Source organism: Leptidea sinapis, chromosome 35 (assembly GCF_905404315.1).
Source record: "Leptidea sinapis chromosome 35, ilLepSina1.1, whole genome shotgun sequence".
Taxonomy (NCBI): Eukaryota; Metazoa; Arthropoda; class Insecta; order Lepidoptera; family Pieridae; genus Leptidea; species Leptidea sinapis.
The window spans coordinates 9324604-9352099 of NC_066299.1; the positions used below are offsets into that span (position 1 = coordinate 9324604).

Genomic DNA, 27496 nt, shown 5'->3' on the forward strand with positions numbered 1-27496 from the left:
TGCTTCAAAATAATGATTAAATTAAAGAATAGTTTACAAATTTTGTACTTGACATCAGGATGAATCTGTGATTGTTAAAAAAAAGGATTGTGTGGTTTTCGGAAACCACGGTAAAAGTGAAACTTTTTTTCACATTATAGACATTTAACTAAAAATTTTTGGAATAATATTCCAAAAAGCGATTTTTATGCCCTTAATGGGTATAAAAATCACATTATCAATCTTAATTTTATACTTGGAAAATTGGAATGATAATGCGAAATAATAAAAGTTGACTTAGTCAAAAAGATAGTTAAGCTTATATTTAGCATTTTCACTTTACTACATTTACATTAAACACTGACAAAAACAAACTAAATAGCGTGGAGCACTGGGACAAATAAATCTTTATGTCGCAGTATCGATAAAAACAGAGATTAGGTCAATTCCCTAAGTGATTTGATCAGATCACGGAAGATGTTAAAATAACAACAGGATTTTATCAATTCTCTAAACAAATCTATTGATTTGATCAAATACCAGAATCGGTTCCGTGAAATGACAAAAAACATGACAGTTCTTGTTTTGGTAGCGTCCGCGCATGCTAGAAATGCGCATGAAACTTTTGGGATAATGTTAGAGCGGCGGCAAGATAAGAAAAAACCGTATGGTCTCGAGAAATGATAGAAGAGGCTATAACAGCGATTGAACAATTTAAATCAGCTGCAGTAATGAAAGTAAAGAGAACAAACAAGCAATATTATTACGGAAATAAATATGTAATGATGTAATGGAGGTAGGTACTACAAAATATTTAATTTTGAAAAGAAAGTGCTCTTCTGACTCTGTGGTGAAAATAGTGCCTGTAAAATTTGAAATCCAGATATTTAAATCCCACTTCTGTTTTATTGGAATTTTGCAAACTTTGTATGGTGTATCAATCCAAAAATAAATTCCCAAGAAAAGGTATCGTTGTTTGTCTTGTTGTATCTAGTGATTTTAACCATCTCGGTCAGGCTGATTTACTTACAGTTAATCCCCAACAAAAGTTACAAATGGCTTTTACATTACCAGGATCACACAACAAAATTCAGTTTGCTCCGACTAATGATTTCAAAAAGTGCGGCTGAAGTAGCAATCGAACTATTAAAAAATTTCCTGGAAGACATGCAACACACAGACGAAAAAGTTTGAGACGATGTAATAAAAGTTTTACTTTAAAAAAAATATTTTTACTTGTAGGTCTGGAGTCAAATAAAACAAAATATTTCTATTTTTGTATTCTCTTTATTTCATAATTTAAACCTTTGCAAGGTTAATATTATGATGTTTTGAGACTATAGACGCCAATATTATTGAATACTGTCATAAAATTATTTAAGCATTATCTTAACATTTATTTCGAACCTGTTGACGTCACTCCAAATACAAAAGGACGGAAAATATGTCCTTTTATTAACCATTAAAGTTTAAGTTTTAGAGAAAATTATCCAGAAAAGGTCGGTTACCTATAATTATTAGTAATAATTATTAATAATTCAAAAATTGTTGATCAATCTACGTAGTACAGAGAAATTGAATAAAGCCTTAGCGAAGTGACGTGTGTATGAAGGCTGACAGATTACAAATTATTTTAAGTTTTTCGATTTTATTGTGACTAGTGACGTCCAACAACGAGTATCGATGAAATTTTTAAACATCGTCAGTGGAAGCTCTTAAATTGAGCAATTTGATGTAAGATCACATTCCAAATCTTCTTGATATCATAATAATTATTATAGCATCGATGATAATTAGGTAGTTCAATTGTATTCATTTTGACCTATCATGATTTGTTACATTCCTTCTTTATTCAGTCCGTGCTTTCTGAATAACAACTTAAAGTCAATTTTGTACGCATAATAAAATATTAGTCTTACGCTAACAAAATACTTAAATATTAAATAAATACACAAGCGAGTTATAAATAAATGCAGTAATTTGTTTAAGTAAACTAGCTAAAGAAACAATAGTTCAAAAACTTCAAGCCTACGTCTTTTATGTAAAAGATGTTTTTTATATAAGTATTATAATATATATCTACCTACCTACGTTTCGTATCAAATTTGATAATTTAGAGAATTAACAAAGTATTTTTTTTTCATACAAAATGCCGCTTACTACACAATTATAAAATTGACAAAATTGAATTTCGTCCAAGTCAGTATTTATAAAATAAATAATGCTAAGATAGGCTAAATATTGTTCAATAATAATTATAAATGCAATATAGCGTCAAAAATAAATCTAAATAAAAAAATAATAACACTCCATTCCATTTCATAGTCTACCTATAATTCTACCTATTAAGTTTTTCATTAGGTGTTTTGTCTAGTTTTAATAATTTCTGGAATTTGTCATATTTTAATGTGAATGAGGGGCGAGCGGACGAGCGCAGTGCACTTTAACAATATTGAAGAAACTTTTAACATTGTGCTTTTGAGTGCAGTGATACGTAATAGTATTATTTTTCTTGTCTAGTATTTTTTTTTATAAAATGCCCATAAGTGGATAATATACGAACGTTCCCATAATGGATAGATTAAGATCGTGAGCAATTTAAAGTCGCTGGAATTCTCTCTTATTAACTAATGACATATTATTTAGTTACCTTCCACAGAGCAGTGAGCGTGGCTGTATGAACCTAAGCGATAAATAACAATTGTCTTTTTAATATTGAAACTATCAATCTAGAATGTATTGAATATTGAAACTTTTTAAAAGCTTGAACTGAATGTGTAATGAAAATTCAATGCGTAAATCCCTCCGAATTTGAAGATTAGATAAAAAACGTTTACTGAAGCTAATACATTAGATTTATTACGTCATATCTTAGCTGTAAATTCATAAATGTTGAAGTACGTAAATATTATCATTAGATACATTTTAATAAAATATATGACTCGAGTTTCGGCTGCTCTGTTATTATTTGGTTCCTTACTGTGCCAAGAATCTATAATCCCAAGAAAACAAGTAAATCTAAGCTATAGGCCACAAGTTAGGTGGACTAAAAATATTTTAGCTAATTCAACTCATTCGATTTTCAACCCCTTTCTTAAACAATAAAATTTAAAACTTCTATTTATCAAGCACGCAAACTTTTAAGAATTATTAAAATTATATTTAAATTTTACTTGATATCGTTGTGGGGGCATTTCAACAACTATTGCGTTTCTTTTAATGGTCATGAGATGTGCATTTTTTTATCACAAAAACTAAAGACTTATACCAACAAGCCTTTACACAATTGTATTTTAAAACGTTTCAATTTCAGCAATAGCTCCAATCTTAAAGCTATAACTAATTTTTCTAACGATCAATGACCGCAAGCTAACATGATTTATTCAAAAGTCTTAGAAAAATAAAATCTGCTAGTGTCAACTGGGAGTCCTAGCGGGGACGCAGAACGGCGCGTACGGTTCGAAAACGTTTCTCGAAGCCTAGTTTCGAATACAGCGAACGAGACGCGTCGTTTTCTGGACGAATCACAACAAATGGTTTGTAACCCCTGGCGGCGACTTCTTTCGTTAGGCGCTTAGCTAAGTAGATACCGTAGCCTTTTCTACGAAACTCTGGTCTTGTCTGCATTGAGAACATAGCTCCGTAGTAAGACTGCACCATCCAAGCGGCAAGCTGTCCCTCAACGAAGATTCCGTATGCGGGGAGTTCGGCAACGAGTTTCTCGAACACTTCCCGGCATTCGATGTCGCTGGCAGGATACAGATCGTGCACGGCTTTCATATGCTCCGGTTGCAGCCGTACTAACTCCACGTCCGGTGGCAACCTGCTCAATAAATTAAAAATATTATGTCACTTATTATTTCTTATCCATAAGAATATATTTAATACATTGATCAAAACAAAATCGTTATAGCTATAACGTCCTAGCTTTTGCTTAAGTATTTCTTCTACATTATATAACTCCTTTCAGCCTTCCATTGAATGTTTTCCAACTGGACAATCTTAATTCAATTGAAAGTTTGGCCTGAGGCTATACGAAGTCATTTGCTCTAGGCTTTCTAGCTTGAGCAAACCTAGAACTATCAGTGTGTCTTTATTATTTATATAATACCAGTTTAGTCTTGTACTTTTGCAACCATATAAACTATTCGTATATATGGGATATTTTACCACGATCTTACCGAGTCATGTAAACTATCGTTAAAATTGAGTAAGTATAAGAGTTTTCAGTCTTTAAAACGTATTAAATTAATAAATGCCAATGCATAAGTTGTGAACAACGGATTGCAAGATTCGGTTTTACCTACTTTGTTAGTCTTACCAGTACTCGAAGTTAAAATAAAAATTCGATTGATCACCAAACATCTAGTGAGCTCTATAAAAAAAATTAAGGTCATAGCTCATTCAAACATGCCAAACGACCAACAACTCGCCTCGCCATTCGGTCTCCATTCGTTCTCGACAAGGTCCGCGGGTGAACGTTTCGCGGGCAGTCAGAGATAAAAAGTATTAGGGGAGCGTGTCGTTCCTGTATCTCTACGGAGCTGTTAATGTAGAGAGCATACGTCAATACAACATTATAATATAAACTATAGTAACCGCATCAGGCGCGGCGTTGTTGGTCGGGTGCTGGCTTGGTGTAATGAGGGCTTGCCTTTACGAGTCGGTAAAACTTACTCGTCGTTGCTCTCCGCTGGCGGATTATCACAAACATACACATCGCCCTCGATTTTATCGTGGGCCTCATAACACTTCTCGAAGCGGTCAACGATTGCTTCGTGAGTAAAGTTCAGGTACAATGGCTGCGTCAAATCGAGAAGTATATCCTCGCTGGTCACTAGGTCCACTAACTCCGCGCGTTCCGGTGGACAGAATATTGTCACACTTTCATATGGATGACTGTTCGGCTGTAATATAAACATAAGAGTATAAGCTTATTATGTTTTTGAAAAAAATTATAATTAAAATATTTTGGTTATATATTCAACAAGGTAGGTGTTCAAAGGATTTTCAGCCTCGGAGTACGAAGCCGTACATCAAACTTACCTCCGCGTTCGTTTCAGGCCCATATTGCTACATTATAAATACGTAAATCTTAATTGGAAAAGTCCTTATTACTACTTTGTTGTTGGTTTATTGTCTGTAGATAATGATTCCGACTTCGAGTGTATCATCATAAATCTCTGTATGCATATTCATTACTTCAGAAATGGTTCAAATAAATTTGTGTTTTATTGATAAAATCCCAGAAATGAGGGAAATTTTTGAGGGCTCTGTTCGTCCAAGCGCCATAAGTTTAAATAAGATTAGAGAGAGTGATCACACGTAAGTGATCACTTCTAATCCGTCTATTACCAGCACCGTCTTGTAATTATCTTAAAGTAGTAATCTCAACTTAATTTATTCTTAGTATCTGCCCGCGACTTCGTTCACATAAAAATCGTATCGCGCTATCTAGGGAACTCTGTAAATTTTTAGGATAAAAGATACCTAGGTCCTTTTCTGTACCCCGTGGCTGCCAATGCACAAAGACTGTTCAGTAAAAATAAATAATTATGACTCCCTACTTTATTGATTAGATTTTGGTTTACATAATATTTGTGTTAAAATGCGATGCTTTAGAAATAGATAGTAATCGATTTTATATGGAATGAATTTTGGCAAAGGCGTTATAAATGATAGGAAGATGAAGATATTTACCGAACTTGTACATCCAGGGAAATGCAAACAAATGGGGTCCTCTGGCCAATTTTTTGCTACATAAAAATGGAAGTCCCAAACTTTATTGTTCAGATATGTTTGAATCGTCTGATGAAACTGTAAGAAATAAATAATTAACATATCAACCCGACTTACTATATTTTTTTAATTTTATTACAAGTTCATCCTTGTCCCAAGTCCCTTATATTTACTGATTATTTTTAGAAATGTGTGTTTCAGCGGGAATAACCAATTAACTTCCCATATAATAGAGCAAAAATTACACCAATTACACCTTTGTGGGCAACAAACAGCTGGTTCTTCATCAAATTAAGTCTGGTTATCTTATTTCAAACCAATCTCTTACCATAGGTTATCAACATCAAATTATAGTTTTGATACGTGAATGTTTAGTCCGCTTAAATCAAATATGTCTTTATGTGGCTTTACATTTTACAACTTGTGCAACGCCGAGCTGTTGGAATCGTCGGGATTCAGTACGCTGTGAACGGCTTAAATATTCGAACATCCCTGGTGAGGTGACACATTGAACGTGTGGAGTTCTTACACCCGGTTTTCAAGCAACTTTCTGCCACGTACAACTAAACTGTGGAATATAATTCCTTGCACAATGTGTTCTAGACTCTAGAAGGTACTAACGTCTCGATTCTAGACGAGAAGAGATAGGAATCTTTAAAAAATCTGTAAGACGTACGTACCTAGAAAGCCGGCAGCACTCTTGAGAGTATAGGAGGCGGTGATCAGTGTTGGCAAGTACCAACAAATAACCACCCGTACGTTCTTTTGTTTTCCTATTTTATAAAATTGTTATGGTTTCTTGACATTTTGACGTTGCCGAATTCCACCTTCGCACGACACGCCACAAGTTAGGGTATCATCCCCACCATCTGGATGTGTGGCGGTTCTCCACAGTTTGGTTTTCAAGGAGTTTTCTTCCACGTACTACAAAGCTGTGGAATGAGCTTCCTTGTGTGGTGTTTCCGGGACGATACGACTTGGGTACCTTCAAAAAAAGCGCGTACACCTTCCTTAAAGGCCGGCAAAGCTCCTGTGATTCCTCTGGTGTTGCAAGAGATTGTGGGTGGCGGTGATCAGTTAACACCAGGAGACCCGTACGCCCGTTTGTCCTCCTATTCCATAAAAAAAACATATATATTTTGTTCTGCGGATATATCCAACAAATATTCCATTAAAATGAAACCACTTTGTTTAAAAGTTTAAAAAGTTAGCCAAACCCATTATTACATTCACGTTTAAGATGTCACTGTAATCATTAACCTTTGACGTTCAGTCTAGCGTTTTATGTCCGGTACAGCTTCAAAAGAACCTTGTTAGAAGCATCTCTTGAAATATTGCTTACAATTCGAAAGTAATTTAAGAGTCAATTTAAAAAGAAGAAAGTAGATGTCATAAGGTCTGAATACATACTGAATGCTGGCTCGATGCCAAAGTAGAGATGTAAGCACTTTACAGTACATTTTATATAAAACTGAAATGATTTAGAACAAGGAACATGCATTAGTAATACTTATTTCAAATGGTCCCTTCGTTGTTATTATAATTTGTGAATTAGGAATTGTAAAATTTTACTATGTTATGTCATGAGAAAAATACATACGGTGTTAAGTTAATACTTTGTATACAGTTATACCTTAGAACAAACTTCATCCAACAAACTATTTCCTTGTCAACGTTAAACACATTGTACAACTTTGAAAGTGCTCCGTATTTTTTTAGTAAATTAAATTGATTAAATTGCATAAAGGTCTTAAAAGTGATGAATAACAACTTATAAAACGGTTGAGAAAGTGGGAAAAGAACTTTTAGTTAACAGGAAGGAAAATAAAGTGAAAATTAGTAAACATGAACTAGTGCAACGAACAATTGAAAGTAAAGAAGAAAACAAATGCATCAAAAACATGTTTTGCACCTTCGTCTAAACTAGGTTGAAATAAATATTTGAACTTTAAATATTTGACTTTAAATATTTGACCAGGACAGCAATTTATTTGACAGCACTAACAACGCTGTAGCATTCTAGAGTCAGAGCTGGGCAATGCCCGTAGGAACATATTAGCCCTTGAGGCTCAAAACGAGGAGTACCAATCCTCACGAAGACAATCGTTATTTGATGAGTTAGTTGATACCGCAAATACTTCAAATAAGATTAGTTGGGACAAACCTTTGGTGCAAACATCCAACAAAGGCAACCGCTTATAGAGCTATTTATTACTTAGCAATAATAAACTCAAAAAATACTCTAGAATAAATAGATTTATTAAAAAAACAAATAAATTAATAAGGAAAAATAAAATTTTCTGTAATAACACATTATTACGCAAAGAGCGCTTGCAATTATTACATTTAATTGAAAAATAAGAAATGCAATTACAACTGCACAAAGAGAATAGCCAACGCAATATACTATAACTTGAAGAAAAACTAAATACTATGTCGGAACATTATGAGATCCTAAAAAGTAGATATGAGCAAGCTCAAGCGGAGACCGAAGAACATATTCTTAAAATGTCTGAACTGTGCGATCTCAGTCAATATAATTACGATAGGTTCAAATCCTTGAAAAATAACTACATATGTAACTGTAGGAATTCCTCTACCACATAGCCTACGCAGCCTGTTGACAGCTCGTCGGTATTCAGACAGTCGGTGAATGCGTCGCCCATTACTAACGACGAATCACCTCTATGTAAACCTATTAGATGTAAGGACCAACTTAAAAAGCATAATATTGTGATGAAATTGGGAAAAATATAAGCTCACAACTTCATGGAGGGGATAGTACCTCAACTTTAAACATCTGTATGCCAGGGGCTAGCTACACAGACATATTAGATAAAATATTGGAACAAAGTTTTTCCCCAGAAACAACATTAATTATATTAATAGGCAGGAGGGGGAAAACAAACAGAAATAAGTTAATAGAGTATCTCACAAAGTTAAATTCTTTAAATAACATTAACAAAATCATTCTGTTTGCATTTTCTTATAGTCAAACTCTAGACACCAGAGAAAATGAAATTCGTTATCCTAAATATGATATTATATACTCTGACTTGTAGAAACAGTGCAAAATTTCATTGCATAGATACTAATCACTATATTCGTAATTTTTATATAAATAAAAATTTATACAATTTACCTCGAGCTTGTAAGCTACGTTTAATACAATCCCTCTACTACTTTATTTGTAATACAATTGACATTAAAATATCCAATCAAAATGTAAGCGATAAACAGAATAATTATCTCAAGGCAAAAACTTGTCTGACTAATGAACATTTAAATTAAATCACGTGACAAAGGAGAACTACTCTGGCTGTGAAACTAATAATAAGATACCTCCTAAAACACTTAAGTTATATTATCAATATATTCAAGGATTTTCAAGTAAAGAATTACTAATAGAATTATATTTAGAAAGATATAATTATGATATTTTGTGTTTAGTTGAACATTGATTACAGGAACATCAATTGTTTTTTAATTATAAAAAATATACGATCGTTAGTTCATTCAATAGAAGATTAACTAATTGTGGTGGATCCCTTATATTAGTCCGTAATAATATAAAAGTAAAAGAGAGAAAAGATATTGTGGCATTGTCGATTGAACAAACCATAGAGATCCCATGCGTGGAGCTAGAAAATTACTTAATAGTCTGTGTGTACAGGCCACCATATCGAAATAATCTTTGTAAATTTTTATTGGTAATGGAAGATATAATACGATACTAACTAGACTCTCAAAAAATAACAAACATTTAATGGTTTGTGGAGACTTTAATATTAATATCTTGGATATTTGTAAAAGCTCAAACGACTTACTCAACTTATAGGTAAGCAATGCACTCTCAAAGATAGTGCGTTGGTTTGAGACGAATAATCTGCACTTAAACAGTAAAAAAACAAAGTGTTTACGGTTCATTACACCAAACACAGCAGAGGTACAAACCAATGTACTTATAAATGACCAGAGATTGGAACTTGTGGACACTACGGTCTTCTTGGGTATCACGTTAGATAAAAAGCTTCAGTGGGGTCCACATATTACCCATCTAGCAGATAGACTCAATCTAAGATTAGAGAGTACACGAATGTTGCGACCGCTAGATTAGTGTACTTTAGTTATTTTCACAGCATCATGACGTACGGTATATTACTATGGGGTCATGCTGCTGACATTGATATAGTGTTTGCTCTGCAAAAGAGAGCTATTCGTGCTATATATCAGCTTGGTTATAGACAGTCTCTCAAAGAAAATTTTAAAGAAATAAATATTATGACTGTTCATTGTTAGTACATTTATGAAAATTTTATATACGTTCACAAAAATCGTCACCTTTTTGCTCTAAATAGTGATTTTGATACGGTTTTTTGTTACAAAACAGTAAGTAGTCTGCTGCGAAGGTCTCGTTTTGGTAAGTGATGACTTGTTTTAGATTTTGAAGTTACCCAAGCGGCTTGAACATACCGCCGAAAGAAGTTCCACTATGATATATGAATATTTTTTGAAAAACTTTCTTTGAATGCTGCACATGCTTTGGACTTGGATTTTTATATTTATACTTTTTAACAACCGATATCTAGATGTAATTCTTTCTAATGATGGGATTCAAAATCACTTATTGAACGCCAAAAACTACCACCCATTCCAAAAAGACTGCGCAAGAAACTCAGCGGGCTTTTTTTATATAAAATATGGATATCGTATAATAAACATTTATCATTAAAGAGCCTGAGGGTGTTCGTTTCGTTCCCAGTCTGTGGTGTCAATAAGAAAATCGTTTATGTTATAGTAACCTTTCCCACACAAACGTTTTTTAACAATTCTTTTAAATTTAGTAACACATTTGTTTTGTACATTTTCTGGGATTATATTGTAGAAGCATATACATCGCCTAACAAAAGACTTAATAACTCGACCCAACCGAGTAGTAGGCATAACAAGTTTATGTTTGTTCCTCGTGTTAACATTATAAATGTCGCAGTTTCAAGAAAATTCCTCAATGTGCTTATGAGCATACAGAACATTATCAAAAATATATTGAGAAGCAACAGGCAAAATTTTTATTTCTTTAAATTTTTCTCTTAATGATTGTTTAGGACCTGGGTTATAAATAGCGCGAATAGTCCTCTTCTGCAGCACAAAGATGGTATTAATATCGGCCGCACTGCCCCATAACAATATATCATTGGATATAATACTATGAAAATAACTAAAGTATAGTAGTCGCGCCGTTTTTGTCAGGGACGGCATGCTTAGGTACTTCTGAGGGCTGCTGCCTGAGTGACTGATGATTAAAATATAGCATACGCTGTTGCAGAATTTTGAAAAGATTGCGGTGTATTTGACCCAAGTCAGTAGTTGAACACATCCGGTTTTAATGTCATCCGTCAATCGATCCTGAATCTGCATCTCAGTATGTCAATCCCAATTTTCAAATTCACATTGTATAAGAAAACGCTTATCTGTCACATTGATATCTATCTCATAGATGGTTTGAAAATGGAACTCACCAAAGCGTTCAACAAATCGGTTATTAAAACGCAAAAAGCAGGAAATAGTTACGAGTGCCTAGATAATAATCTCCAATTGTCATTTTTTGTTCAACTTCAAGTTTGAACGTAACGATTTTGAAAATCACCTGCGTTGGATCTCTCTCGCAAAATCTCCTCCTGGATGTTCTTCTTCAAAAGCTACTCCAGATGGCGATGATACAATATTTCCTTCCTACAAACAAAGCTGCCCCGATTCGGTTATAAAATGATCCTTAATTTTAATGATGATGAAGAATTAAAATTGGTTGGTGCATAAGTTTGTGTAGGGTCCTTCGATGTTGCAAAGATGAAGAAAAGAATTTGTGTTTAAGTTGCGTTTCATAACACCCGTGGAAAAACTGGAGAAAAAATAAATGGGTATCAGCAGCGAAAACATTACACTTAGGGCGAATTCTTTAACTCTAACAGTTGGAGAGTGCCAAGAGAGGAGGATCCTGGGATATTACTTCTATTATAATCCCAGTCAATATAGGAAATAATCTAGAATGATAAGCGTATCATTCTCTTCCAGCCACACCCTATTACTATCTATATTCATACACGTACTGCGTGCAAACTGCAAACTAAATCAATACTAAATTAAATACACAAAATGTGTTGGTCTATCGAACCCCAGAGTTGCAGGCGACAGCACTAGCAAGTACAAACTGCCATCTGAATTCAGCCCTAACTTCTGTGAGCGTGGCCGTGGCTTGAATTTACTCATTGGAGCCGTTGTCGTAGCGTGACTCTCTTACATTGAGTTCCCTCTCACGAAAGCCGTGGAACTGTCCTGATTCTATTCTTCTATTACCTGTTGTTGGACAGGATCCAAGGGTTGTTTTTCGAAGGCATGAAAGCTACTTTTACCTTCAGAGATTCCGGCATGTACTGCACTAAATAATCAGCTACAGATGATAACTCGTCGTCTTTTACCAATCGGAAGTTTTTCCCTTCAGGCACGATTTCCATCTCTGAAACAAACATTCATTTTTATAATTTAAGAAACATTCATAAAATATATGTGTGTACATATTGTGTACACACACATACACACTTCTAGATACTATGGTACACATGTAAGAAGTGAAACTTCTTTATTACGTTAGATTAAGGATTGGTCTTCGCTTCGCTCCAACGAGATACCGCAGGCGTAGTCGCAAAGTGCGGCAACTAATACTACGTACTCGAGCCAGTCTCGAACAATGTGTGACTTCTGTTCTGTTAAACTTTTCTAATAATTGTAACTAAAATGCCGGTTTGTGTAGTAAAACTTTGTAAAAATAATACTACAAGAACTAAGAAAGACACTGGGATCACATATCATCAGTAAGTATTCAATGTAAAATAACGCGATGCGTATGTTACAAAATTTGAAAGATGCCATTGAGTGTCAAGATGCCACGCACACAAACATCTAATAGTTGCTGTAATAAGAAAACTATTGTTCATAGGTAGTGCGATATCTAGTTGGAGCGGAGCAGAGACTAATTCTTAATCTATGTTTATGACATATTATTTTTCTACTATTTACAACTTCACAGAAATTGAGTTGATAAGGCTTGAGAAAAAAAAATCCGTATTAAATTAAAACTACTTTATTATTATAGACATGCCATACAAATAAGTATTCGTATTTGATCACTTTGAAACTAATATATTATTATTGTTTACGTCACTATACTGACCTTTGATGAAAAAAACAACATGGAAGGTAACCGAAAACCGTGACGACATTGATATAAAAAAAAATCATACGTAGAAAACTAAAAAAATTGTTGCACTATATCAGTACAATAACCATTTCTTTATTATTTCTTTATTAATGGTTTCTTCTTTTCGTAAACTGTAATATAAAATGCTGTTCGACTTCAAGTTTCTTATCAATGTAAAGATCACACAAGGGTTTCAAAGGTATGATAATCAAATATATTTCACACATTTTAATATTAGAAGAACGAATTTCCCCTTTCCATTATAGCCAAAAAAATCTGAATGCATATTTTGGGTTGTGATGAGTTTTAATGTCTTAATAAAGGTTCTGCTATAAGCCAGACATTTTAACAGTAGATTATCTAATCCATCAGACAGAGTGGGCCAAATTATAATTTTCTGTGTAATGATTTTCACATTCTGTGTTCGGAGTTTTTGCGTCTTCTCTCTCAAAACGCCAATTTGTTTCCAAAGCGCTGGTAGTGCATATGCAACATAATATGCCTGTCATTAGCAATCGTTTGAAATTTAAAGCAAGTCGCCGATCAGACGTAGTGCTCGAATAGTAGGAGCATTCTCCACATGTCGGGTGCGACCGTGCGCGTGACGAGCCGCTCCAGTAGACGCGGCGGAGCGGACCAACTTGAGCTAGCATTTGCGGACACTCTAATTTATTTCGTACTATAGAGAGATAATGCACCACTAATAGCATGTTTTCCTGAACGGAAGTCTCTCAATTCACCATCCCATACACAAACAGGGATGGGTTATATCCGAAGGTCCTCTTATAGAGTCAGCGGGCAAACTTACGCTGCGTTTTCTCAATCATGAGGGTGTATTTATCCTCATAATTACCCCAGATGGTAGAGCAATACAAGTTTGCTCTGCACGTAAGCATTAAATAATACCTTCACTACCTTAATATCGCTAAATTGAGAAGCATTCCTCATAATGCATCCTCATACTCTATTCAATGTTTTTCAGGTTATTATAATATATATATGAAAATTTAATTTACTATTATTTATGTCAGTCCTAGATCGCAAATGTCATATACTTTTTCCATAGGGGCGTCTATTAAAATATAAACTACGGTTACCGGCAGTCGTTTCCTTGAAAAAGTTAAAACCTTACACTTTCAGAGTTGAACGGGTGGCGATTAGCCTGGCTTCACAGAGATACGGCATCGATATCCACTTGTAGAGCTTGGGGGTATCGCTGCTATCTGCCATACTTGGAATAGTTTGAAGTCTTCAGCAAACAATAAGCACCTGGAGGTTTGAACCGTTTCCGGATGTATATTTATCATTATTAAAAATAATGTTGGGCCGTTCCCTAACTAATGCCAGACCTCGTGTGAAAATATTCAGATTCGTATCAATTCACCTTTACATAGATAATATGATGCAAATAATTTGAATAGGTTTTCAGTAAACCCCATTACAGCTAGTTTACGTAGTAAGGTGTCATTGTCAACAAGATCGAAGGCTTTTCGAAAATCAAAATAGGCAGCATGTACTTGTCGACCGCATCCATTTCCGCATAAACATAGTACTACTAGTATGGTACGATTGGTACTAGTTAAACGTGTTTTCCGAAACCCATGCTATCAGTCTTATATGACACTACATCTTCTGTTCGTTTACTCTTTGGAACCGGCGTCACTCTAGATCTTCCAGCAATCTGGATATTTAGATTGTTTTAATGATAGATTGTAGAGGTACCAGAGCGGGTGACTGAAAACAGACACACAATCATTACACATAACACGATCTTCTTCAAGTGTTAAAAGGCCTAAAAAGGCATTTATTTTCTCAGTATTGATTTTTTTAGAATTCTTTTTGATGTCATTTCTAATATACTAGATACTACTACGGCTTCCGAAACAAATCGCGCTCTGAAAGAGAAGAAGCGGCGTAAGAAACTCCCCCAGCATTCTTTTTTTTGCGCTCTTTTCAATAAAATATACAACAATACAATACAATCATAATTTAGTCCCAGGCTGTCTAATCACTTAGATATTCAGTTGTGGAGTAGTAGGATTTACGACAAAGCCATTTTTAATAAAACATTTAAATTTATTTATAGATAATGCCTGAACAGTGGCTGGGACATTATTAAAAAAGTGTATGCATTTACCGTTAAAGCTACTGTGTATCTTACGAAGCCTATTAGAATTAGTTACATGCAATCCCTTATTTTTAGTGTTATAATAATGAAAATCACTATTAAGAGCAAAAAGGTGACGATTTTTGTGAACGTATATTAAATAAGTCATAATATTAATTTCTTTAAATTTTTCATTGAGAGACTGTCTATAACCAATCTGATATATAGGACGAACAGCTTTCTTATGCAGAGCAAAGACTACATAAATGTCAGCAGCATGACTCCACAGGAAAATACCGTACGTTTGTACCTCCGCTGTGTTTGGTGTAATGAACCGTAAACACTTACCCCCGTAATGGTCCGCTAACTTAAAACATCCGCTAAGGAGTGTTTTTTCTCATTCTGACTTAGGTCAATAGAAGAAGACAGATTAAGAATTAGCAATGCTTTAAGTTAGCAGACTATTATGAATAAGGGGGTTAGTTTGTTCACTGTTTAAGTGCAGATTATCTGTCTCAAAACAACGCACTATCTTTGAGAATGCATTGCTTACCTCGTCATCAATATCTGCAGGTCGCTTCACTTGGCACATGGCTATCATCTACCACAAGCGGTAGATCGTTAAAATATAAGAAACAAGAAAGGACCGAGAATATTACCCTGCGGAACACCTATCCACAGGTTTACCCGAAGACCGTTTGCCATTTACATCTACTATCTGAACTCTTTAGCTTAAATATTATTTTAACAGATTTAGAGCTCTATTTTTTACTCCATAATGCTTTAGTTTTAGGAGTAAAGTTTCATGGCGCAGTCAAATGCTTTGGACAAATCACAAAAAATGCCCAATGCATCCTGTGACTCATCCCAGGCGTCAAAGATGTGCTCAATGAGTCTAGTACCCGCACTAATTGTTGATAAGCCCCTTGTGAAACCAAATTGATTTTTGTTCATTAATTTACAAAAATGCATTTGTAGCTGTTGAAGCAAAGGTTTTTCAAAAAATTTGCTAAAAACAGGCAGCACTGAAATAGGCCTGAAATAAGCAGGGTCAAAAGAACTGCCAGATTTAAACAAAGGTATAGCTTTGTTGTATTTCATGCTGTATTTCAGGGAACACACCATAAATCTATGCTTTCGTTAAATATTATTGCTAATTCAAGCTATGCATGCTATAATGTCAAGTATGTATTTTACAATATTAGTCAAATGGCGCATAGATGCTCTATATTTTTTAGGTTAATTCATTTGAAAAGTTTTAGTATATGGCTTCCTTTAACATACTTAAATTTCAAATCAATCGAAGATACTATATATCGATATCATGTGCTGCTTTTGGTGAAGAGTTAAGGTCTTTGGTCGTGATAATCGGGATTTCGGAGAAGTATTTATCAAATTCATTTGCGATTTCTATTTCTGAATTTATAACGCGATTATTAATATTTAAACAGATCTCTATCTGTTTAAATATTAATAATCTCTATCTGTTTAAATATTAATAAACAACTCTGTGTTACGGCAATTCGATCTACCAGTTTCATTGTTAATTACACCCCAAGTCGCTTTTACTTTATTATAACTGTTCTTAATTTTATCTGCAATGAAACGTGTTTTCGCTTCACGACAAACTACATTAAAGAGCTTGGAGTATTTTTTTACATATATTTTAAATTCTTCACTATTATTATAATGTTTCTCATAATAAAGGTCATATAAGCGTTAACGACCTTTGTGGATACCCATTGTTGCCCAATCATTAAAACAATGTTTGTTGTTTACTGTTACTGTAACTATCTAAGATTATTTATTATAAGTAATAGTAACATTGGTAAAAATACTATCTAATCAGGTTGCTGTTGAAGAAGTGATTTTAGTGGTTCCTAAAATACATTGAACAAATTAAAACTGAAATATTTTTTTAAGGTTAGTACAATTGACAGAAGATTCAAGCAAGTTTATATTAACCTAACTAACCTTTAAATTATCTCCACACACTATAATTGACTTGCTGGTTCTGCTAAATTTTAAACTGCTCACGCTAATGTTATGTCTGCATTAAAGCATACATATGTATATATATATAACAACCCCCACTTTAAGAGGAAGCTTATCGGAAATAATAAAGATAAGTCTTCAGAATATTTTAACCAACTCTAAGTTGCGGTGGAGGTGGTGATGATTGAATGTAAAATGATTTACAAAATATTTTGCAGTTAGGATACATAATTTCTTACATATAAAAACTACAATAAAACATACAACTAAAATAAGTGAAATTATACTTATAACAGAGTTATTTGAATTATCAGTATCAACAGGATTTGAAATATATAGATCATCACTGATATCTTTTATGTTAAATTTAAGATCTTTTAATTGATGTAGATTAATATTACTAATTTAGTAAAGTTAATTTTGGAAATATTGAAGCGGCTAAGATTACAACATTTATCAGATATTATATTATATCTAGGTTTTATGAGTGGAATATTAATTTCTGGATTAGATATCGTATTACGTTTAATATTTTTAAAATTGGCTGTACAATTATATTGAATGGTAAGTTTTCCTGTTCCTGAAATGGTTGTTTCAAATAATACATCCTGATTTAATTCTTTTGTTATTTTATTTAAATTCGATTCTACAAATATCTAACCAGCATTATTTAGTTTAAGCGAAATATCTATATGACTATTACTACGTATTTGGAATACTGGATACAGCTTTTGTCATAATTTCTATTTCACAAGACGGATTACCAAGAACAGAGAATGTGTTAGTTATTTGACATATGTGTACTTTGGGAGAAATAAATTTACACTCATTAAAATTCTTTAAATATGTAAATGTAGACTTATCAGTATTTATTGCCAGATTTCATTCTGTAGGTATAATGCAAACATATGAAAAAGATGAATTAACTTCATGCGGAGTAAAGGAACAGTATCATAAACATTATAATCTAGGGCATTAACTAATGGAATCTTAACAATAAAAATCAATTTACCGTTACAATAATATGAAAATAAATCTGTTACATTAATCAAAACATGAATATTACTTAAATTTAAATTAATAGGTAAGTCCCTTATATATATTTAGGTATATTTTTATAGCCATTTAATAAATCGTTATGTAATTGCTTGGGTTATAATACAGATGGATGTAAAGTATTGCTTTTTATGAATAAAATAAAATTCAATAAGTCTTCAATTTTAAACGCAAGAGTAAACCAATGTGATTGAAGACAATTTAAAATGTTTATTAGTTTTACTTTAAAACTATCTATAGTAACTAAATTCGATATGTTTCTCACATTTGTAGATAAATTATTAATGGCATCATTGAGTTTAAATTGATTCTCCAATATTTCATTGATAGATTGGTTAATATTAGAAACAGCAGATTTTGAAACTAGAATAGTTTTCTTAATCGCATCCTCTAACCGTTTATCATTATCAAACAATGTTTCTATTGCTCTATTGTAATTTTTCGCATCGTCTTCATCAAGAGTGCCGAATATATGCTTAAAGACTACACCGACGCCAGAGAACCATGCAGATCTTTTGGGTCTCTCGCTAGAGATGATATGAGATATGGAATACTCACGAATTATATCATTATAGAGTTGTGTATAAGGGTTGCATTATATTTTGACAGACGGAAACATCTATCTCTTTACTTTCCTGACACTGTAATTTAACCATGTTTAAAACATCCTGGGTGTACTTAATATTTTGATCAAAAGAAAGTATCATCTATCGGAATAACTATATGAAGATAATCGTCTATGAGCTTCACTGGGTCGAAGAGCAAGCCAGGACCTTCCTTGATGTGTTTAATATACTCATTCTCCGTAGCAGCTATGGCGCAGTATATATTACCCATTCTGTAATAACAAAACTAAACTATCATGCTTATGTGAATAAACCTATAACTTTGTATATGATAAAAATATAATATAGTAAAAAAAATTCTAACACAAATACAACCGACCTCAGAAATACTATTCCAAAACAATAGATATAATGTGCACTAAAAAGTATACAAATAATTACGTATTTTTATACAATCTAATTAATTAATCTAATTCTAGTTACGATTATTGTTATTTTTGGATTCGGTGTACTTGTGCCGCGACCCGCTCTCGCCTCCTCACGACTCAAGCACAATATGTCACCTATAACTATGTATGTAGTAACAAACCTATCTTGGATGACACCGACTCCAAAAAATACAATAATCGTAACTAGAATTAGATGATTTAATTAGATTGTATATAAATACGCAATTATTTTTGTACTTTTTAGTGCACATTATAATTATCTATTGTTTTGGAATAGTGTTTTTGAGGTCGGTTGTTTTTTTTTTATTTTATGATTTTTTGTGAATTTGAAGTACACTAACTAACAATTTGTCTAAATATGTGTAGATATACTAAATTTTTCAATGCAGCAATGAACGTAAGTGCTTTACAATTTGATGACAGACAGAAATTCTGTCACACATCGCACCCTTACTGTAAGTCTTTAGGGACTCGGCCAATTACTAGACTATAACTATGTGTTGGTAAATGACTTAAATATCCAGATAGCATAAAAAGATTCGGCCGAGTATCGTTAATTTGCTCCTAAGAATTGAAGAGTTCCATTACTTTGTCATGGATTCCGTAATCATAACCTAACCAAACTCTCACTAAAATATCTTTGAAGGATATCCTTTCCATTAAAAAAAGAATCATCGAAATTGAGTTATTCGTAAATTTATCATCAAAGTGGTTTTATGGTTTTCTCATGGATGCCAATGTTAGATCTGGACCAGATCTAGTACCATGGGACCACACGGGAAGCACCAGCTCAAATAAAAAAAGAATTATCAAAATCGGTTCACCCAGTCGAAAGTTTTGAGATAACTAACATAAAAAAAGAACATTCCGTCGAATTGAGAACCACCTCCTTTTTGAAGTCAGTTAAAAATATAGCTGTATAAAATGAAATAAGTATTAATAAACTTAACTTAATAATTAATAAAAGAAGAATTAGTTATTACGTATCCGCGTTGTATGCCGGTTTTACTTCATCATAATGATGTTTAACATATCTTCGCTTTATAAGAAGAGATAAAGTGTTATTGCCAAGGATTTTGATGATCTTATAATTATGGACCTTTCCGTATAGGTGATAGCGCCTTCCGAAGTCTTACATGATTTTTAATATAGACATATTCACCAACTTTATCATAATAATATTTTGACCTTTCTTTTGAACAATTTATATTTTGTATGGCCTTTTCTCTAGACAGTTTAAGCCGATGGTGAAGCATCTTAATATATTCTGGGTATGTGACGTCAGATCGTAAATCAAATACCAAATCGGGAATGTAGGGTTTGTGCCCGAAAATAAGTTCAAAAGGGGTAAATTGGGTAGTTGTATGGACGGTACTATTATATGTGAGCATGGCAGTAAATACATATTTATGCCAATTAATTTGGTTTTCGTTAATATAAGATTTTAAATATTCTTTTAAAGCGGAATGACTTTTCTCCAAAGCACCTTGCGTCTGAGGGTGATAGGGAAATGACCAAATCTGCTTGATTTTTAAAAATTCACAACTTTTCTTAAAAAGTTCGGCGGTAAAGTTTGTTCCTTGATCTGTTAAAATTGACTTAGGTATTCCAAATAAAGATATGAAATGAACGAGACATTCACATGATTCTTCAGCCGTAGCATTAGATATTGGGTAAGCTATAGAAAATTTCATCAAGTCATCTTGTATAGTAGGTATATATTTTAATTTATAAATTCCTGCTTCAGGCAAAGGTCCCACTATATCGTGACTTATTCTATCGAAAGGTCTAGAAGATGTTGCTGTGATTTGTATAGATTATTTATTAAATTTCCTTATGGCTTTATTGGTTTAGCAAAACTTGCAATTTTTTACATAGTTTTCTATGTCTGATCTCATATTTTTCCAAAAATAACGTTCTTTAAGCATTCTGTCTGACCCTAAATGGACCGATATTAAAATATCGTGGTTCTCCTTCAAGATTTTTGCAATTTCTGTAGGCACGGGATATATTATGCTATTGTGATGTATATTGACTGTTATATATTTTGTACCATCAAAAAGATACATTAGCATACTGTATAGTTTAACAAATGAATGTTGTTCAAATGAATTCCTAAAGTCGGAAATAGCTATCTCATTAATTGTGCCTGTAAGTAGAATACTGTCTCTAGCAGATTTTAATGCTTAAAATATATCAAAGTTGGTACAAGTATCAAAGAAATAAAGTTTAGTAAATAGGAAATAGTAAATCTTACCATTTATTTCAGATATTTTAAGCGAATGCAGTTCACGTTTTCTCCTTCTACAACATTGACATTCTCTGAGGCAGAGATTAAACCAGAAAGGTTTCAAAATCTATTGATACTGGAAGAAGAATTACATTTGCAGAACTCTTAAGAAGGCTTTCGTTGTCCTAGTTGATGAACTAGCGGATACAGGTAAAGATTGAAAGAGATCGGTGTCATCAGGAATATGTGAAGGTAAGTTTTCAGGATTTTGGTAACTAGTAGAAGGTTATGGATCAGAATAAGTTTCATGAGGTGAATTGTCTGATGTAAAGGGCGATAAATTTAAAGGACTCAAATTAGCTGGGTCGAAATCTGTTGACAATAGATTTTCAAGGTTTTGATCTGGCAAACAAGTAATAGATAGATGGGGTGAATTCGGTTTCTGATCTCTGACTTCATCTTCAGCATTATCAGGTGGATCTTTAGAAATTAATGAATTTATTGGGTATCGTGAAAATGCATATGCGTTAGTGTTTATTTTACTCTTTTTATATTCAATCTCATAGTCGAATTCCTCAAGTTTGAGCCTCCATCTAACGAGCATGGAGCCCGGGTCTTTGCAATTAAAGAGCCACTTGGGTGGACGGTGAACTGTTATAATTTTGAATCGTCTAATTTAAAGGTAAGGCCGGAAGACTAAAGTACCATAAATGATCACTAGACATTCTTTTTCAGTGACGCTGTAATTACATTCAGTCTTATTTAATGTTCTTGAAGAAAATGCAATGGGGCGATCTTTACCAATGGATCCTTGAGAAAGTATAGCAGATATCGCGAAATTTGAACATGTAAGTAAAAAGGATTTAGTGAAATCAGGATAAGCTAGAACAGGTGCGGAACTAAGAGAATTTTCAATTTTTTTAAAAGATAATTCTTGTTCATTATTCCATAGAAATTTTGATTTCGGGATTATGTACTAAGCATTATATTACCGCTTCGGTTCTAGGCACAATTGTATAAATGGGGTTATTAAATTTTATATATTTTAACTGAATTTTACATCTTCAATACTAAGTTCTTTCAAAGTATAATCTATTTTACCTTTATGTGTAGAAAGGAAATCATTTCCGATAATACCATCGTATGGAAAGTCGAAATTAGGTATGAGCATGCTGTCAAACATAATATGGAACAGCCTGTCCAGCGGTATTTATACAGGCCAGTGCTTCGGCTGCTACTTTGCCTGTCCTACCTTAGTGCCATAATATGTGTATGTGTCAATACGTTGCCTGGCACTTTTCTTGTCTCTTATATATTCCCAGAATTTAACTGATTCATCAACAATATTTTTTTGAATAAAATTTATCTGCCGCTTATACGCGTTTTCGATTATAATGTTAACGTACCATCTACAGTATTTATATAGCTCCCTATACCTTGTGGTACGATTTAAACAGTTTAAGGTGATGATACTTATGTTTAAGGTTCGTAATTATATCACCTGTATACCACTTAGGATATCTATACTTACTATTAGCGGGGGATTGTTTCTTCATTGGAACAAATGTCTTAATACATTTCAACAGAGTAGAGTAAACATTATAAACAGCTGTATCAATGTCGGTAATTTTAAACAAATCTTTGACATTTAAGTTAAAAGGGGCAGTGCAATGCCATATAGTCCGTTTTACGCCAATTTAAATCGTTACATGAAAACGGCCGCGATGTCGGGGCTAGTGACACTGGTGGTGGCACAGCACCATGACCGATACTTAGCCTGACTTCTAAAGCAGGGTAATAGTCGATTGAAATGAGCGGCTCCAGACATTCAGACACGACAACCTGATCGGCATCAAGATCTCTCAGTACTAAGTCAATTATCAACCACAGCTATTAAATAACTTATTGCCTTGTTTAAGGCAACAGAACTCACAAAATATTGAAATTGCTTTTTAACAAAAATCTATAGAGATTTAATGATATTATAGTTTCAAAAGAGGTAGATATGTCACTAGCGCGCCGAAAATCAATCGCATAAATTGAGTCAATTGGTTGCTTTGGTCGTAGTCGCTCTCTCGATACGAAAACGGTACACACGCGTTTGTTGTTCACAGAATTGCTAACAATTTGATATAGGTACAACATTAAAATGCCGTCTTGTGTTATGGGAAGATGCACTAATTACAAAAGTATAAAAAAATCATAGAATTACATACCACAGTTAAGAAATCATGAATTATAACATTTTATTTGATTTCATTATTTATCTAACAAAATAAATATGTCGTCATGACAACGCCGGTCGCCGCCAAGCCGATCATAATTTAACGTACAGAAATGACAAAATATTGATGCTGTCTGTTGCGGGATGATCGAGGTAGAATTTGTTAGGGAATGATGTAAAAAAGTCGTTGTTGCAGTGAATGTAATACGAAATGTAATAATTTTTAATAAACAAGTGCGTATATAGGTAGCGGTTTGATAGTTAAACTATTAAAACAAGTTTTAGGGTAGGTAGCGGATGTAGACAGTGAGTGCTATTTGCTTACGTAGGAGTTTTTTCAGTAACACTGTCCCTTTCAGTATATCCCTTGCTAACTGCAGAAGAATCAATGGATCATTTTCTTCTTCTCCCATTACCTTATTGTAATAAACCCTTAACAAAAAGACATCCATAAATAATATAAGATACAAAAAATAATAATTGTAATCTTAAAACTTTTTGGGAGCCGTCGTTAATAAAATTGTAAAAATGGGACCCGTACTGTAGATATCTTTCGGTTTTGTTTTGGTGTCTGTAATTTTTTTATTATTTTATGTATAAATAATTGATATCATCAATGTGGCTATATATTATAATCAATATAATTTTTTTTTTATAAAATCAATGACACATTATCTACCTAATTTCAATGCAGTTTTACTACTTTATAGCTTTTACTTTTACTACATGAACTCATGAATGAATCGTAAACTAGGCATAAATCACGGTGTACGGAAAAAAATCATATCTGATGAATTAACTGTGTTTTTTCTATACAAATACGAAGCAATTAGCAAATTAGAGTTATCCCTTTTTCGCTTGCGATAATTGCATTTACCTACTATCGTTCTTTAACGTGTAATCGTAATGTAGTGTGCTATTGCAATGTTAAATTATTCGTGTGTGCGTTAGTGTATCATTTTCAAACACTGAATGTTGTCTACGTAACCTATCTAAGCTTTTAAATATCATTGTAGAATTTTTTTTCGGAATCGTGTTTCGTAACTGCGATAACATATATAAAGAAATATAGATAAACATGTCGAAAAACTGGAATCGCAGTATTTGTAGAAGTATTTAAATTAGATTTTCAAAAATGCTAGTTTTTAAGACCATAGCGTCTTAACGCTTCAAGAGTTTAGATTAAGAGCTTCAAGAGATAGATTGAAATCACCCAGTTTAATAATGTTTAAACTAGAATATGCACAAACTGCGTTTTCTATACAAGACAATACATTTAAATATTGTTCATCATTGTAATTTGGACCCAAATACACAATATAGCATAACTTTGTCTTCTGTAAGACCATCAATATCGTTAACAATACGAATAGAGTCATTAACAATCGCGCACAGCTAGCAAAACCCCGCCCCAACCAACATCACCCGCGCGGTCCTTTTGGACTAACAGGGCAAAGCGACCAGCAGGAAAAAGCTTGCCATTGGATACGGAATCGGTCAAAAGGTTTCTGTCAATGCAATTATGTCAAAATTACACTGTGTCACATTATTATGAAAAATATTAGATTTTCAGCGCATAATAATAGGTAAAGAATAGGTACCTACGCCTATTATAATCATACAAATGAAAACCTAAAAATTACTAATACCTCAACGGGATTGAAAAAAAAAATACCAAAATTATGTTTCGTATTATATATATTTAAGGTTTTCGAAATGCCAAAAGCTGGCAAATTTAGGATTGCGATTGAATATAATATTGCGGAAAATTATGAGGAGTCAATGACGTTCTAAACATATAGACAAATCACGTCATATAAATACAAAGTCGAATACACCATAATAAGCTGCAGTTATTATACAGTTGTTTAAAATGTTCAAAGTAAATAGGCAGTAATGTAAATTAATTATTCAGTTCAGGTTACGTATGTATTTAGATCCCGATGCGAATTATAATATGTCCTGCATAATGAAGGCAAGCGTTGCCATAATCTAGCCGGCTTCCTGTGCAAAGGAGCCTCCGACTGGTCAATGGTAAATGCAAGGTCGTGAAATGCAGATATAATTTTTTAAACAATTTGGTGTTAGTTTGTACATCTCCCCAGTATTTGAAGTAGAAATTATAAAGCTCTATTTGTGGTACATTATAAAGTGTAAATATTATAACAATCAGTTAGAAGCATTCACGTGATAAATAGCCCCGGAACTTAACCACACGCAATGTTAGTTTCCTTATTCATGTAATGCCTGCCGGGCGCCGGGCGCGGGAGGCCCGGTTCACACCGCTGCCGTTTCATAGACTACATTAATTGCTACTGCAGCGTCGGTCAAGGTCTCATGCTATGCAGTGTGTGATCGATCGACGCTCCTGCAATGTGCTTTCATTTGCATATTTGGACGTGAAGTATGGCTTATAAATGTTGAACAAAAGATTTAATCTTTTTTACACATGCAATCGAGGGGATATAACTTTTCACAATAGTACATTATTGTAAAGGCCGGGTAATAGGCAATTGCAGGTCAAGTATGAGTTTACTAAATACGAGACAGGCAATTACCTATAGCGCTTTTCTCAAAAGAATGCAGGGAAATTAAACACACTTTTTATATTATACATTAAATTAAATTTACATTTGTCGTTAAATATATATCATCTGGGGCTTTAATTAAAAATTGCTTTATGTTTTCCCCATTAAAATTTTTGATTTCTTGCTTTTGTCGATTGTCGTTTTATAAAAGTAGTTAAATTCCTATCATTTTTCAAGTTAATGCCGATTTTACCATGAACATGGAATAATGTAGATGGCTTTGTAGTTTAGCAATCTCATTACAATACGCCAAAAATACTGTTTCGGAGAAAATGTTCACTTTTTCTCGTTTTTCCAACTTCATGTATTTTTCTTTTGACTTCACTGGAAGCAGGTTTTCCATTGCCAATTTTCTTGCTTCTGGTCTTAAATCTGGTGGAGTACCATCAATCTTCATTTCACTCTCTGAACCGTTGGAACTCATTTTAATTATTATTAAATTTATATTTATTATGAAGGTATGTAAATAAAAAATCAAGACGAATTTTTTTATCATCTGTGCCGACAGGCAAACACAAAGTGACTATGGTATGCCAAAAATGACAAAAAAGATCCGATCAAAGAGTATTTAATAACCCCAGAACGCCGTTTCATACAACATTGCAGGAGCGTTGTAATGTTCCAAATTCAACAAACGCACCTGCAATGGATTTGATTTTCTTTGTCCGAAAATTTGATACTTCGCGTGTTCTTTTTTCGAAAATAATGACAATATTAACATTCATGTTTGAGAAAAGTATATTAAAAGTGCGACGAAAACGATGTCTGGTCCATGCGTCAACTCGTGAATAATGCTGTGCTACTTGTGATGTCAGGATGACCTGTTATAGTTAATAAATCATTTTATTTGCTGAATGCGATTGCTAATTATGACAGTAATCACGACCATCATGTTCACCAAGTGTCCGTACATAAACAATGAATTCAAGCTCTAAGGCTTAGATCTATAAAGCGTACTTAGACTATACTTACGTAAAACAGCACAATTTTAGTTATCAAATGACTATAAAAACAAAATCAAAGATTTTACTAAACTAACACTCAGCTAAGTTTTTCATGAGTAAAGTCTGAGCAAAGTGTAAGTACACTGTATAGATTTCAGCCTTAGTATGCATGCAATAAATAATTTATATTTATAGAGTTTAATTTTTATGAAATATTCGATATTTAAAACGCTTTTTAATATGAACGATTCATGTATTGGGTGCACTAATTCGTGTAATTATGTATATTTCAGCCGTTGTAAAATACTCTATTTCATTTAATAAAGTGGCTATTGAGGTTCTTGTATGTTCTTCTCACGAGCTC

General features: G+C 33.3%; 1 protein-coding gene across 1 annotated transcript in view; it reads right to left on the minus strand.

Annotated features, from left to right (window-relative positions):
- Positions 1-1246: 1246 nt before the first annotated feature.
- Positions 1247-27496, minus strand: part of LOC126975240 (uncharacterized) — a 36291-nt gene continuing 10041 nt past the window's right edge. The window contains exons 2-5 of the mRNA XM_050823043.1: positions 12129-12232; positions 5680-5796; positions 4657-4886; positions 1247-3802 (exon numbers count right to left, since the gene is read on the minus strand). Coding sequence (XP_050679000.1) covers positions 3409-3802; positions 4657-4886; positions 5680-5796; positions 12129-12230 — 843 coding nt within the window. The 5' untranslated portion in view covers positions 12231-12232 and the 3' untranslated portion in view covers positions 1247-3408. The remainder of the gene's footprint in view (positions 3803-4656; positions 4887-5679; positions 5797-12128; positions 12233-27496) is intronic.